This window comes from Pteronotus mesoamericanus, unplaced genomic scaffold (genome assembly GCF_021234165.1).
Source record: "Pteronotus mesoamericanus isolate MK-2021 breed Mesoamerican mustached bat unplaced genomic scaffold, CSHL_Meso_final scaffold_12, whole genome shotgun sequence".
NCBI lineage: Eukaryota > Metazoa > Chordata > Mammalia > Chiroptera > Mormoopidae > Pteronotus > Pteronotus mesoamericanus.
Window position 1 is genome coordinate 620,959 of NW_026555303.1, and position 14,045 is coordinate 635,003.

General features: G+C 39.0%; 1 protein-coding gene across 2 annotated transcripts in view; it reads left to right on the forward strand.

Moving 5' to 3' along the window:
- The window catches only part of PCDH19 (protocadherin 19), a 214,903-nt gene that overhangs the window by 113,160 nt on the left and 87,698 nt on the right, over positions 1–14,045 (forward strand). For both annotated transcript variants that reach the window (XM_054587906.1, XM_054587905.1), the window contains exon 3: positions 2,843–2,901. In XM_054587906.1, the coding sequence (XP_054443881.1) occupies positions 2,843–2,901 (59 nt within the window). The remainder of the gene's footprint in view (positions 1–2,842; positions 2,902–14,045) is intronic.

The window sequence follows — 14,045 nt, forward strand, 5'->3', positions numbered from 1 at the left end:
GACATAAAGGAAAGGATAAACAAATGGGACTACATCAAATTAAAAAGTCCCTATATGGCTAAAGAAAACATCATCGGAATGAAAGGGAACCAAGTGTATGGGAAAATATATTTGCCAATGATACTTCAGATAGGGGTTTGATCTCCAAAATATATAAAGAACTCACATGACTCTATGCCAGTAAGACAAGAATCCAATTAAAAAATGGGCAAAGACCTGAACATGCACTTCTCAAAGGAGGACATAGAGGTCCCAGAGACATATAAAAGGGTCCTCACCGTCACTAGCCATCAGAGAGATGAAAATTAAAACCACAATGAGATATCACTTCACACAGGTCAGAGTAGCTATCATAAACAATTCAACAAACAACGAATGCTAGCAAGGCTGTGGAGAAAAGGGAACCCTTGTACACTGTTGGTGGGAATGCAGGCTGGTGCAGCTACTGAGGAAAATAGTATGGAATTTCCTCGAAAAACAAAAATGGAACTACCTTTTCACCTGGCAATACCACTGCTTGTATTGTACCCTAAGAATCCTGAAACACAAGTTCAAAGGAACCCATGCACCCCAATGCTCATAGCAGCAGTTACAGTAGCCAAGTGCTGGAAGCAACCTAACTGCCCATCAGTAAATGAGTGGGTCAGAAAACTATGGTAATTTACACAATGGAATACTATGCGGCAGAAAGGAAGAAGGATATCCTACCCTTCGCAGTAACATGAATGGAACTGGAGAGCATTTGCTAAGTGGAATAGGCCAGGCGGTGAAAAACAAATACCATATGATCTCACCTATAAGTTGAACCTAATCAACAAAAGAAACAAGCGGGCAAAGTAGAACTAGGGACATGGAATTAAAGAAGAAACTGACAGTAACCAGAGGGGAGAGGGAAGTAGAAAAAGATGGCAAAGCAGTGGGTCGGTCATCAATGAACATGTATAAAGGACTGTTAGGCAAATACAATGGGTGAGGGTGAGGATTGAACCTGGGAGGTTGGTGTGGGTAGAGCAGGGGAGAATCATGGAGCGAAATGGGGACAACTGTAATTGAACAGCAATAAAAAAAATAAAAAAAAATAAAAGGGATGAATAAGCTTGAAAAAATAGAGGGAATTGAGGAAGAGAGAAATTAAGTAATTTCCCAATGTTACACATTGAAAGTAATAATTGAACTCGAGTATTTAATCAATTTTTTAAATTGGATAGCATGCTTTGGGGGTGTGGGGGACTTCCACTTGTTAAATTATATAACTCGTATAAATTACATACATTGTGCTGAATATCATGGAAGAGTGAATGCATTTACCCCATACCATTTTTGGCCCATGATGTTTCTATAATAAATTCAAGAAATTCTTGTTGGTTGACTGACTGATAGATAACCTCTTTCAGAAGTACTTCCAGCATTGTATTTCCAGTGCAGCTTCAAGTTTGCCTACTTCTCTTATAATTATGTTAGCAACAGTTTCAGTATCTATTTTCTTATGAACAACTCAGAAATGAATTGATCCTTTATTTTTACTCTCCCAACCCATTCCTTCCAACAGCAGGAAGAATATTTGTGGCAGGCATGAACATGCCTAAGTAAATCCAGGACAGTGGTAGGATTTCCTTCTCATACTCGCTCCTTTCTCCCACTTAGTCACCACCCTCATCCTCACCTATGCAAGATACTTAAGGTTCCCACCGTGACTGTTGGTAGTCTGGTGCTCATGTAGTGGTTGGATCTGCTGTCGCCAGTCATGTTTTCTCCTCTACCAAACTGTGAGCTCCTTGAAATCAAAGGCTGCATAAGAACTTAGCAGTTAATGTCTGGCAGGAAGTAATATGAAAAGAATTTGCTATTTTCTTAGCTAGACAGCTATTGTTTCCTTTTCCAGGCACTTTCAGTTCAAGTGATTTCAGAAGACCATAAATAATGGTGAGGATAGTGAGGACTTCTGGTAGAATGGCAGGGGGATGGAGGAGATGTGTTTATCAGTTTATACAGTGTTTCAATGAGAGTAGTACTTTAGTGTTGGGGGTAAGAGCCACTTAACTAGGATGAGTAACATTATTGTCAATATTTCCATGCATTCCCACATTCTAAGTATTTCCCCCTTAATTTCTCCAAACTCAGGGTGCTCACAAGCTGTTTTCACATCTCTTGCATCTGGCAGGTATTCTGCATTTTCTTTTGTAAAGCCGGTACTCAGGCAGTTTACTGTAACCAGATTAGACAATGGCATTTTAAGGATGGGAGCTGAGACAGATTCATTTGCAAACCTCACAGTTCACATGAAAAGGCTTTGGTCCCATATTTGTCTTTATATCTGTAATGAAATGAAGGCCTTCCTGCATAACCAGCACTGAGTTAAATGTCGTAAAACAAAGGGAAGTACAGAGTTTAAATCCACAGTGGGGCATTGCCTTGCCTACATTTCCATATCTGTTATAAATATTTTAACATGTTAATTATCTAATAAAAATACCTTTGAACTTCCAGTCAATTTGATGGGCACATAATTGTGTCCACTGGGGAATGGGAAGCAATCAATTTCTGTAAAGGTTTTAGGTCATGCTGTATCTCCCCGTAAGAGGTTGCATGGTCAGTAGCCAGCCATATTCTTGGGAATGTTTCTGTCAAGTTCATCTTGGTCTGCAGGTGAGGACTGCCTCCGCAGAACCCCTAGGGCCCTAAGGAGAGGGCAGATATTCCTCAGGCTGTTGCCCTACTACGCCCTTGATTTCTTATTCATTCATTGCTTCTCACCCAGTAGAAAAACTCCCTTAAAGTAGAGCAGTTTGGCTCTTCTCATGAATCATTGATGTAACCTTTTAAATATTTTTTCCCATTGCAGACTGAAACCTATTCTTTTGACTCCAACTATGTGAACAGCCGAGCCCATTTAATCAAAAGGTATGTTGGTTTGCTTGCCTATTTTTACAACTAAGCTTGATTTAATATAAAAAGCAAAAAAGATTAAGATTTTTAAGGACGCCTTTTTCAGATTTTAAAATTAATGCCCTTCTGTTTATTGTACAATACATGGAAATTTTAGAAAATCATAAAAAGCTAAAGAAAGATCACTAGTAATTCTACTACCCCAAAATAATTACTTTTGGTAAATTATCACTTTTTTTGTTAATCTTTATTGTATTTATTTCATTACCATTTAGTCCCCTTCTATCGCCTTCCCCCCAGCAATCACAATATTGTTGTCAATGTATATGAGTCCTTTTACTATTTTTCTCAATCTCTTTACCCTCCTACCTCCCCCACCCCACGAGCTGTTATCCTGCATTCCATCTGTGAGTCTGTCCCCACTTTCCTTGTTAGTTCAGTTTTTCATTGGATTTCAGATATGAGTGATATCATACGGTATTTGTCTTTCTCTGACTAACTTACTTAGCATAGTGTTCTCTAGGTCTGCCCATACTGTTGCAAAGGTAAAATATTCTTTTTTATGGTTGAGTCTTATTCCATTGTGTAAATATCCCATAGTTGTTTTCTTTTAATTTTTTTAATTATTCAAATACATTTGTCACCATTTCCCTGCCACAACTTTCCCTTGCCCCACCCACTCCCACCACACAACCTCAATCCTTCCCCACTTTGGCTTTATCCATGGGTCCTTTATACATGTTCCTTAATTCGATGCTTCCCTTTCCTTTCACCATTACCCCCCTCCCTCTTTCCCTCTCATTACTGTAATTTTCTTTTTCCTTTCAATGTTGTTGGTAATATTTTCCTTGATTGTTTGTTTGTTGATTAGATTCCACTGATAGGTGAGATTATATGGTATTTGTCTTTCACTGCCTGGCTTACTTCACTTAGCATAATGTTCTCTAGATGCATCCATGCTGTCACAAAGGGTATGAGCTCCCTCTTACTTTCTGCTGTATAGTATTCCATTGTATAAATGTACCATAGTTTGTTGATCCACTTATATACTGATGGGCAGTTAGGTTACTTCCAGCTCTTGGCTGTTGTAAATTGTGCTGCTATGAACATTGGGGTGCAAAGGTTTTTTTGAATTGGTGTTCGGGTTTTCTTAGAGTATAATCCCAGCAGTGGAGTGGCTGGGTCAAAAGGGAGTTCCATTTTTAGATTTTTGAAGAAATTCCAAATGTTTTCCGCAATGGCTGCACCAGTCTGCATTCCCACCAACAATGTACTAGGGTTCCCTTTTCTCCACAACCTTGCCAGATCTGTTGTTTGTTGATTTGCTTATGATGGCCATTTTGATCAGAGTGAAGTGATATCACACTGTGGTCTTACATTGCATTTCTCTGATGGCTAGTGATGCTGAGCATCCTTTCAAAAGTCTCAGGGCCCTGTTTATGTACTCAATGGATAAGAGTCTGTTCAGGTCCTTTCCCATTTCTAAATTGGATACTTTGTCTTCCTTGAGTGGAGTAGTATGAGTTCTTTATATATCTTGGAGATCAAACCTCTATCTGTTGTATCATTAGCAAATATATTTTCCCATAGGGTTGGCTCCCTTTTCATTGTGCTGATGTTTTCTTTATCTTGCAGAAGCTTCTTCTTTTGATGAGGTCCCACTTGTTTATTCTTTCTTTTATGTCCCTTGCTGTAGGGAACCTATCGGTGAAAATATTGCTGCATGGGATATCCGAGAGTTTCCTGCCTATGTTCTTCTCTAGGACTTTTATGGTATCACAAATTATACTTATGTCTTTTATCCATCTTGAGTTTATTTTTGTGTATGATGTAGGTTGGTGGTCAAATTTCAATTTTTTTGCAGGTCGTTGTCCAGCTCTCCCAACACCATTTGTTGAAATGGCTATTTTTACTCTATTTTAGGCTTCCGCACCCTTGGTCGAATATCACTTCATCATAGCGACATGAGTTTATTTCTAGCTCTCTATGTTCCATTGATCTATGTGTCTGTTGTTATGACAGTACCAGACTGTTCTGATTACAGTGGCCTTGTAATATAGTTTGATGTCAGGTATTGTGATCCCTCCTACTTTGTTCTTCTGTCTTAAAATTGCTGCAACTATTCTGGGTCCTTTATGTGCCCATATAAATTTTTGAAATGTTTGCTCTGTATCTGTGAAATATGCCATGGATATTTTAATAGGAACTGCATTGAATCTATAAACTACTTTACATAGTATGAACAATTTGATAATGTTAATTCTTCCAATCCATGAACATGGTATATGTTTCCATTTATCTTTGTCTTTCTTAATTTCTTTCTTCAGTATTAATGTATAGTTTCCTGCATACAGGTCTTTTACCTCCTTGGATAAATTTATTCCTAGGTACTTTATTTTTCTTCTTGTAGCAAATGGGAATATTTTTCCTGATTTCTGCTTCTGATATTTCATTGTTCGTTTACAAAAATGCCTTCAATTTCACAATATTTACTTTGTATCCTACAGTTTTGTCAAATTCAGTTATTAGGTCGAGTAGTTTTATGGTGGAGTCTAAGGGGTTTTCTGTGTACACTATCAAGTCATCCACAAATAATTATAGTTTTTCTTCCTCCTTTCCAATTTGGATGTCTTTTGTTTCTTTTTATCATCTGATTACTGTGGCTAGGAATTCCAATACTATATGGAATAGAAGTGGTGAAAGCGGACATCCTTGTCTTGTTCCCGATCTTAGTCGGAAAACTTTTAAGTTTTTGCCCATTGAGTATGATGTTAGCTGTAGGGTTTTTCATATATGGCCTTTATTATGTTGAAGTATGCCCCCTTTATTCCCATTTTGCAGAGTGTTTTGATCATAAATGGGTGTTCTCCCTGATGAAATGCATTTTCCGCATCTATTGAGATGAGCACATATGTGGTTTTGGTCTTTCCATTGGTTTATGTGATATATTACATTTACTAATTTGCAAATTATGAACCATCCTTGCATCCCTGGAATGAAACCCCTTGATCATGATGGATGATCTTTTTAATATATTGCTGGATGCAGTTTGCCAATATTTTGTTGAGGACTTTAGCGTCTATGTTGATCAGCAATATTGGCCTGTAGTTATCTTTCTTTGTTGTGTCTTTATCTGTTTTGGGGATTAGGATGATGATGGTCTCATTGAGGGAAGGAGGGAGGGGGCAGGGGAAAAGGAAGGGAAGGAGAAAGTCAAGGAACATATAACAAGGACTCATGGACAAAACCAAAGTGAGGAAAGATTGGGGGAGGGAGATGGGGGAGGGGGCAAGGGAAAGTGGTGGGGGGAAGACAGAGACAAATGTAGTTGGAAAAATAAATTAATTAATTTAAATAAAGAGTTTCGGAATCTTTCCTCTTCTTAGATTTTTTGGAATAGTGTGAGAAGGACAGGGTTTAGCTCTTCCTTAAATATTTTGTAAAATTATCTTGTGGAACCTTCCAGTCCAGGGCTTTTGTATGCCGGGAGATTTTTTTATTAACTCTTCAATTTCCCCATCTGTTATCAGTCTGTTCAAGCTTTCTCCTTCTTCATTCAATGTTGGAAGTTTATAATTTTCTAGAAATTTGTCCATTTCATTGATGTTTTCAAATTTCTTGGCATAGAATTGTTTATAGTAGTTTCTTACAATCCTTTGTATTTCTATGGTACCAGTTGTTCTTTCTTCTTTTTCGTTTCTGATATTATTTATTTGGGTCTTCTCCCTTTTTTTTTTTTTTTGATGTGTCTGCTTAAAGACTTGTCAATTTTGTTTATCTTTTCAAAGGACCAGCTCCTGGATTAGTTTATCCTTTGAATTGTACTTTTACTCTCTATGTCATTCAATTCTGCTCTAATCTTGATTATTTCCTTCCTTCTTCTTGCTGTGTTTTTTTTTTGTTTCTTTGTTTTGTTTTTGTTTTTTGTTTGTTTGTTTCTCCAGTTGTTGAAGCTGTATGGTATGCTCATTTATTTCAAACGTTTCTATCTTTTTTAGGTAGTCTGCATTATTTTGACCTTTCCTCTCAGGACTCCTTTTGCTATATCACATATGTTTTAGACCGTTGTGTGTTCATTTTCATATGTTTCCAGAAACTTTTTGATTTCTTCTCTTATCTCATTATTGACCCATTCATTGTTTAATAGTGTGCTACTCAGTCTCCATGAGTTTGAAAGTTTTTGAGGATTTTCCTTGAGGTTGGTTTCCAGTTTCAAACCCTTGTGATCCGAGAGAATGCTTGTGTTGATCTCAATTTTCCTGAATATTTTGAGGCTTGTTTTGTGTACTATCATGTCATCTATCTTTGAAAATTTTCCATGTGCATTGGAAAAAAATGTGTGTTAGGCTTCTTTGGCATGAAAGTTTCTATAAATATCAGTAAAGTCCATTTGATATAATGCATCGTTCAGTTCCACAGTATCCTTTTTGAAGTTTTGTTTGGAAGATCTATCCATTGTTGATAGTGGGGTGTTAAAATCCACAACTATCAGTGTGTTGCTGTTTATATCTTTCTTGAAGTTCTCCAAGATTTGCCTTATATATTTGGGTGCTCCTGTGTTGAGTGCATATAGGTTTAAAATGTTTATGTTTTCTTCATGGATTCTCCCTTTGAGCATTAAAAAGTGTCCTTCAGGGTCTCTTTTTATGGCCTTTGTTTTGAAGTCTATTTTGTCTGATATAAGTATTTCTTCCCCTGCTTTTTTTCCAGTCCATGTTCATGTAATATTTTTCCATTACATCACTTTCAGTCTTTGTATATAATTTGTTCTGAGGTGGGTCTTTTGTAGGCAACATTTGTGTGGGTCGTATATTCTTATCCATTCAGTTATCCTGTTTTTTTTTTAATTGGAGAATTTAGTCCATTTACATTTGCAGTTAATGATGAGAGGTTCTTTTTCATTTTTCCCTTTGTACCTGTGTTCTTCTCTTTCACACTCTTTTTTCATGTTCTTAAACCAGTCCCTTTAGCATATTTTGCCTTTTTGGTTTGGTGGAGATGTATTCTTTTTGCCTTCCTTTGCCTGGGAAACTCCTCATATGACTTTCCATTTTACTTGAGAGCCTTGCTGGGTAGAGCAGTCTTGGATGCAGGCCTTTACTTTTCCTTACTTGGAATATTTCTTGCTATTCCTTTCTGGCTTGTAGTGTTTCTGTTGTGAAGTCAGCTGCTAGCCGTATCAGGGCTCCATTGTATGCTACTACCTGTTTCTCCCTTGCTGTGTTTAGGATTCTTTTTTATCTTTGATATTTGCCATTTTAATGATGATGTGTCTTGGAGTGGGCCTCATTTGGTTCCTCTTTTGTGGGGCCCTCTCTGCTTCCTGGACTTGTAAGACTTTTTCTCTCCTCCAATTAGGGAAATTTTCCATCATTACATTTTCAAACGGGTTCTCTATTCCATGTTCCTCCTCTTCTCCTTTGGGTATCCCTATTTATGGATATTTTTACATTTCAGGTTGTCCTGAATTTCCCTAAACACCTCTTCATTCTTTTTGAGTCTTTTTTCATTTTCTTGCTCTTTCTGGGAGCTTTTTCCTATCTTGTCTTACAGCTCAATGATTTGATCTTCTGCTTCATCTAGCCTGCTTTTGATTCCTTCTACTCTGTTCTTCAATTCACAACTGGTATTCTTCATTTCCTTTTGTCTTATTCACAGTTTCTATGTCTTTTTTCATGTAGATAGAGTTTGCAGTAAGTTCCTCATAGTTTCCCTGTAGTTTTTCATAATTCTCTTTGAGCTTGCTGAGCTCGTTGAGCTTCCTTAGAACCATTGTTTTGAATTCAATATCTGATAATTTAATTGCCTGTATTTCATTTAATTCTTTCTGTGGGATTTCTCCTTTCCCCTTGTTTGGGAATTGTTTCTTTTCCTTCCCATTATTTTTGAGACTTCCTTTTTGCCTCTTCTTCTTAATTTGCTATTCCTTGATTTCCTGACATTGTGGTGTGAACTTCTATGGTAGTACGCTGGTCTTTTGTTTTTTTCCTTTTCTTTCTGGGTCTGCCTCTGATGATGTCAGTTGTTGACGCTGTCTGACCTTAGGCAGTGTATTTGAGACTTCCAGGAATCAACTTCCTGTGTCTGTCTCCCGCAATTGTTAGTCTAGTCACTCTGTGCTCAGCTGTCAGGCTTAAGCACCACAGAACTACGCAGTGCTTCCTGAGGGCAGGGCTATTGAGTACTTACACGCTGCTTCCACTCAGGGACATGGTCTAGCTCAGCAAAATGTATACCATGGAATGGGGAAGGTATCAGGGACACCTGGGATACCCCTGGCTACTTCCTCAGTTCTCTCCTCAATGTCTCTGTCTCCAGTCTCTCCTCAAGCATCTCTAGACAGCTCTATGTCCCCTTTAGCCAGGGATTCACTATCTGTGTTGGCTGCTCTGCACTCAGCACCCAGGTCTGCTCGTAACTCCTGGCCAGGGCAGAGCCTACTGAGGGTGAGGCTACTGTGTCCTTTATACCTGAGAAAGACGGAAGCTGCGGAGTGGGAGGTGAGTCATCACCAGGGCTCCAATGGCTATTGTCATAGTTCTCTCCCCAACACTTTCCTCACCAGTCTCTCCTCAGGTGGCTTCAGCCCACTCTGCCCCCACCTCTGCCCAGAGACCAAGGTAGGTGGCTTCCACCGCAAATTTTTGCATTGGCCCTTTAAATGTTTCTTTGCAACTCCAGTCGCCTGACTCTGGCAGAGAGCACCACTACACTTTTAGCAGCTGTCTTTTGTCTCTGTGCTTTTTTTGGTTCTGGTGCTAGAGGTAGGCTAGAGGTCCCTGCTTATGATTCAGATCCTATTTTTCTTAGGGGGATCCAGGTGCCTATTTCAGTATCACTCTGGTGCTGGCGCCCGCGGGCGCCCATCCCACCCGCTCGTGTCTCCACTGCACTTCTCACCTGTTAGGTTGTGTGAAAGCCAATTCCACTGTTTGTGTGAGGCTCCGAGGCTCCTCTCTTACTATCGTTCAGTTGTTTTCCAGGTGATTTCTCCACAATTTAGTTGTAATTCTGTTTGGTCCTGGGAGAAGGTCAGTGTGACTTCCACTCACTCCTCCACCATATTGTCCCTCTCTCATATAATTTTGTGAGTACAGGTCTTTTCTGTCCTTGGTTACGTTTTCTCCTAGGTACTTTATTTTTCTTGTTGCTGTAGCAAATGGAATTATTTTCCTGATTTCTGATTCTGATATATCATTGTTTGTGTACAAAAAATGCCTTTGATTTCTTAATATAGATTTTGTATCCCACTCTTTTGCCAAATTCACTTATCAGATCAAGTCGTTTGCTGGTGGGGTATGTGGGTTTTCTATGTACAATATCATTTCATCTGCAAACAAAGAATTCATAGTCATTTCTTAAAATCCTTTGTATTTCGGTGGTATAAGTTGTAATTTTTCCTCTTTCGTTTCTGATATTATTTATTTGGGTACTCTCTGTTTTATTTTCTTTGATGGGGGTGCTTCATGGCTTGTCAATTTCGATTATATTTTCAAAGTACCATCTCCTGGATTTTTGATTCTTTGGATTTTTCTTTTATCCTCTATGTCATTCAATTCTGCTCTTATCTTGATTATTTCCATCCTCCTCGCTCACTTTGTTTCTTGCTATTTTTCCTGTTCTTGAATTTCTAGGGTTGTCATTTATTTGAAATGTTTCTACCTTTTTAGGTAAGTGTGCCTTATTATGACCTTCCCTCTTAGGACTGACTTTGCTGTGTCCCATAGATTTTGGACTGGTATGTTCATTTTCATTTGTTACAGGAAACTTTTTGATTCCTTCTTTGATCTCATTATTGGCCCATTCATTGTTTAGTAGCATGCTTTGCAATCTCCATGGCTTTCAATGTTTTTGAGTTTTTTTTTTTCCTGGAGGCTGTTTTCTAGTTTCCAGCCCTTATGTTCCAAGAAAATACTCGTTATGATTTCGACTTTCTTGAATTTTTTGGAGCTTGTTTTGTGTCCTATCCTGTGGTCCACCTTTGAAAAATGTTCCATGTGCATTGGAAAAGAGTGTGCATTTTTCTTTGGGATTAAAAGTTCTATATATATTAGTTAAGTCCAATCGATTGTGTGCATTGTTCAGTTCCACAATATCCTTTTTGATGTTTTGTTTGGAAGATCTACCATTGTTGACAGTGGGGTGTTAAAATCCCCTACTATCAGTGTGTTGCTGTCTATATCTTTCTTGAAGTCCTCCAGGATTTTCCTTATATATTTGGGTGCTCCTCTGTTAGATGCATATCGGTTTATAACATTTATGTTTTCCTGATGGATTTTTCCTTGGAGTATTATGAAGTGTCTTTCTTCATCTCTCTTTATGGCCTTTGTTTTAAAATCTATTTTGTTTGATATAAGTATTACTACTACAGCTCTTTTTTCCAGTCCCTTTACTTGGGATACTTTTTTCAATCTCTACCTTCAGTCTGTGTAGATACTTTTTTCTGAAATGGGTCTCTTGTAGGTAGTATATGTGTGGCTCCTGTTTTCTTATCCATTCAGCTGTCGTGTGTGTGTGTGTGTGTGTGTGTGTGTGTGTGTGTGTGTGTGTGTGTGTTTATTGGAGCATTTAGTCCATTTACATTTAAAGTTATTATTCATTGGTACTTATTCATTTTTTCCCTTTGTACCTGTGATCTTCTCTCTCTCACTCTTTCTTCATCTTCTTAAACCAGTCACATTACATACCTTGCAGTGCTGGCTTGGTGGACGTGTATTCTTTTAGCCTTCTTTCATCTGGGAAACTCCTTATTTCTCCTTCCTTTTTAATTGAGAGCCTTGTTGGATGAGCAGTCTTGGTTGCAGGCCTTTGCTTTTCATGACTTGGAATATTTATTGCCATTCCCTTCTGGCTTTTATTTTTTTCTGCTGAGAAGTCAGCTGGTAGGTGTATTGGGGCCCCCTTGTGTATTACTACCTGTTTGTCCCTTGATCCCTTTAGGATTCTCTCTTTATCTTTGATATTTGCCATTTTAATGATGATGTGTCTTGGAGCAGACCTCAATGTGTTCCTCTTGAATAGGACCCTCTGTGCTTGCTGGACTTGTGTGATTTTTTCTATTCTCAAATCAGGGAAGTTTTCCATCATTATTTTTTCAAACAGATTCTATATCCTCTTCCTCTTATTCCTCTTTTGCTATACATATTATATGGATATTTTTATGTTTCAGGTTGTCCTGCATTTCCCTAACAGACTCTTCATTTATTTTGAGTCTTTTTTCAATTTCTTGCTCTTTCTGGGACATTTTTTCTACCTTATCTACCAGCTTCGTTTTTGATCCTCTGCTTCATCTGGCGTGCTTTTGATTCCTTCTGCTCAGTTCTCCAATTCAGAAATTGTATTCTTTATTTCCTCTTGCCTCTAATTGATAGTTCTGAGGTCTTTTTTCATGCTGATATTGTTTGGCTTAAGTTCATTGTAGTTTCCCTGTCATGTTTGGGGATTTCGCTGAACTCACTCAGCTTCCTTGGAACCATTGTTTTGTACTCAATATCTGATAGTTTTCTTGCCTCTATTTCATTAATTATCTTTCTTCAGATTTCTCTTTTCCCTTCCACTCGGGGTTTGTTTCTTTTTCTTTCCCATATTTGTGAGATGCTTCTTTTTTTGCTGCTTCTTCTTAAATTGATCTGTCTTGTTTTCCTGACATTGTGGTGTGAAACTCTATGGTAGGAGGCTGGTGCTTTTTCTTTCTGGGTCTATCTCTGATGATGTCAGATATTGACCCCATGTGACCTTATGCAGTCTGTTTGGGACTTCCAGGAATCTACTGTCTGCGGCTGTCTCCTTCAGTTGTCAATCTTGTCACTCTGCACTTCGCAGTCAGGCTTAGACAACTCTGCGCCAGCCAGAGTCCCTCCTGAATGCAGGATTCTTGTGTTCTTCTATGTTGCTGCCACTCAGGGGAGTGGTCTGCCTGAGCCAGATGGCTGCTGCTGTATGGGGGAGGAGTCAGCACCTGGATTCCCCTGGCTGTTCACTCAGTTCTCTCCTCAAAGCCTCTGTCTCCAGACTCTCCTCAAGCAATCCTAGACCACTCTGCACCCTCTTTATCCAGGGATCTACTATATGTGACTACCGCCCTGTACTCAGCAGTCACGCTTATGAAGCATAAGGTCAGGGCAGAGTTCCTCCTAGACGTGAGGCTCTTGTGTTCTCTCACAGTGCTGCTGCTCAGTGGAGTGGTCTGCCTGAACAAAGCACTTGCTGCTGTATGGGGAAGGAGTCAGCACTAGGATCCTGCTGGCTACTCTCTCAGTTCTCTTCCCAAAGCCCCCTTCTGCAGTTTCTCCTCAGGAAACTCCAGCCCACTCTGCCCCCACCTTTGCCAGAGCCCACAGTGTGCAGCTTCAATAAAAAATGTATGCATTGGCCCTTTAAATGACTCTTTTTAGTCTCCAGCCACCCATGTCTGGCAGAGAGCAACCCTGCCAGATTTCACAGGTGACTGCTATCTGTGTACTTTTTGGAGTCTGGTGCTGAGGGCTGGAGATCCCTGCCTTTGGTTCAGACTTCTCTTCTTCTCAGGGGATCCAACTGGTGCTGCTGCCTTTGGGTACTTAGCCTGCCTTCTCGAGTCTCTTCCACACTTCTTACCAGTTAGGTTGTGCTAAAGATGATTCCTCTGCTGTCTGGTTATAAGGATTCTCTCTCTCTATTGTTCAGCTTTTTCTTCCAGGTGATTTCACCAAAATTTATTTGTAATTCCAGATTGGTCCTGGGAGGAGGTCAGTGTGACTCCATTCATTCCTTCACCATCTTTAAGTCCTCTAAAAATCCCAAAGTTGTTTTATCCACTCATCTACTTATTAACCCTTGGGCTGCTTCCATATCTTGGTAATTGTAAATAACACTTCGATGAACATAGGGTGCTTATATTCCTTCAAATTATTGTTGTAGGTTTTTTTTGGGGGGGATATATTCTCAGAAGTGGGATTGCTGGGTCAAAAAGGATATCCATTTTTATTTGTTGAGGTTTCTCCATACTGCTTTCCACAGTGGCTGAAGCAATTTTCATTCCTACCAACAAAGCAAAAGTGTTCCCCTTTCTCCTCATCCTTGCCAACACTTGTTTACTGATTTATGGATGATAGTCCTTCTGACCAGTGTGAGGTGATATCTCATTGTGGTTTTCATTTGGATTTCTATAATGATGAGTT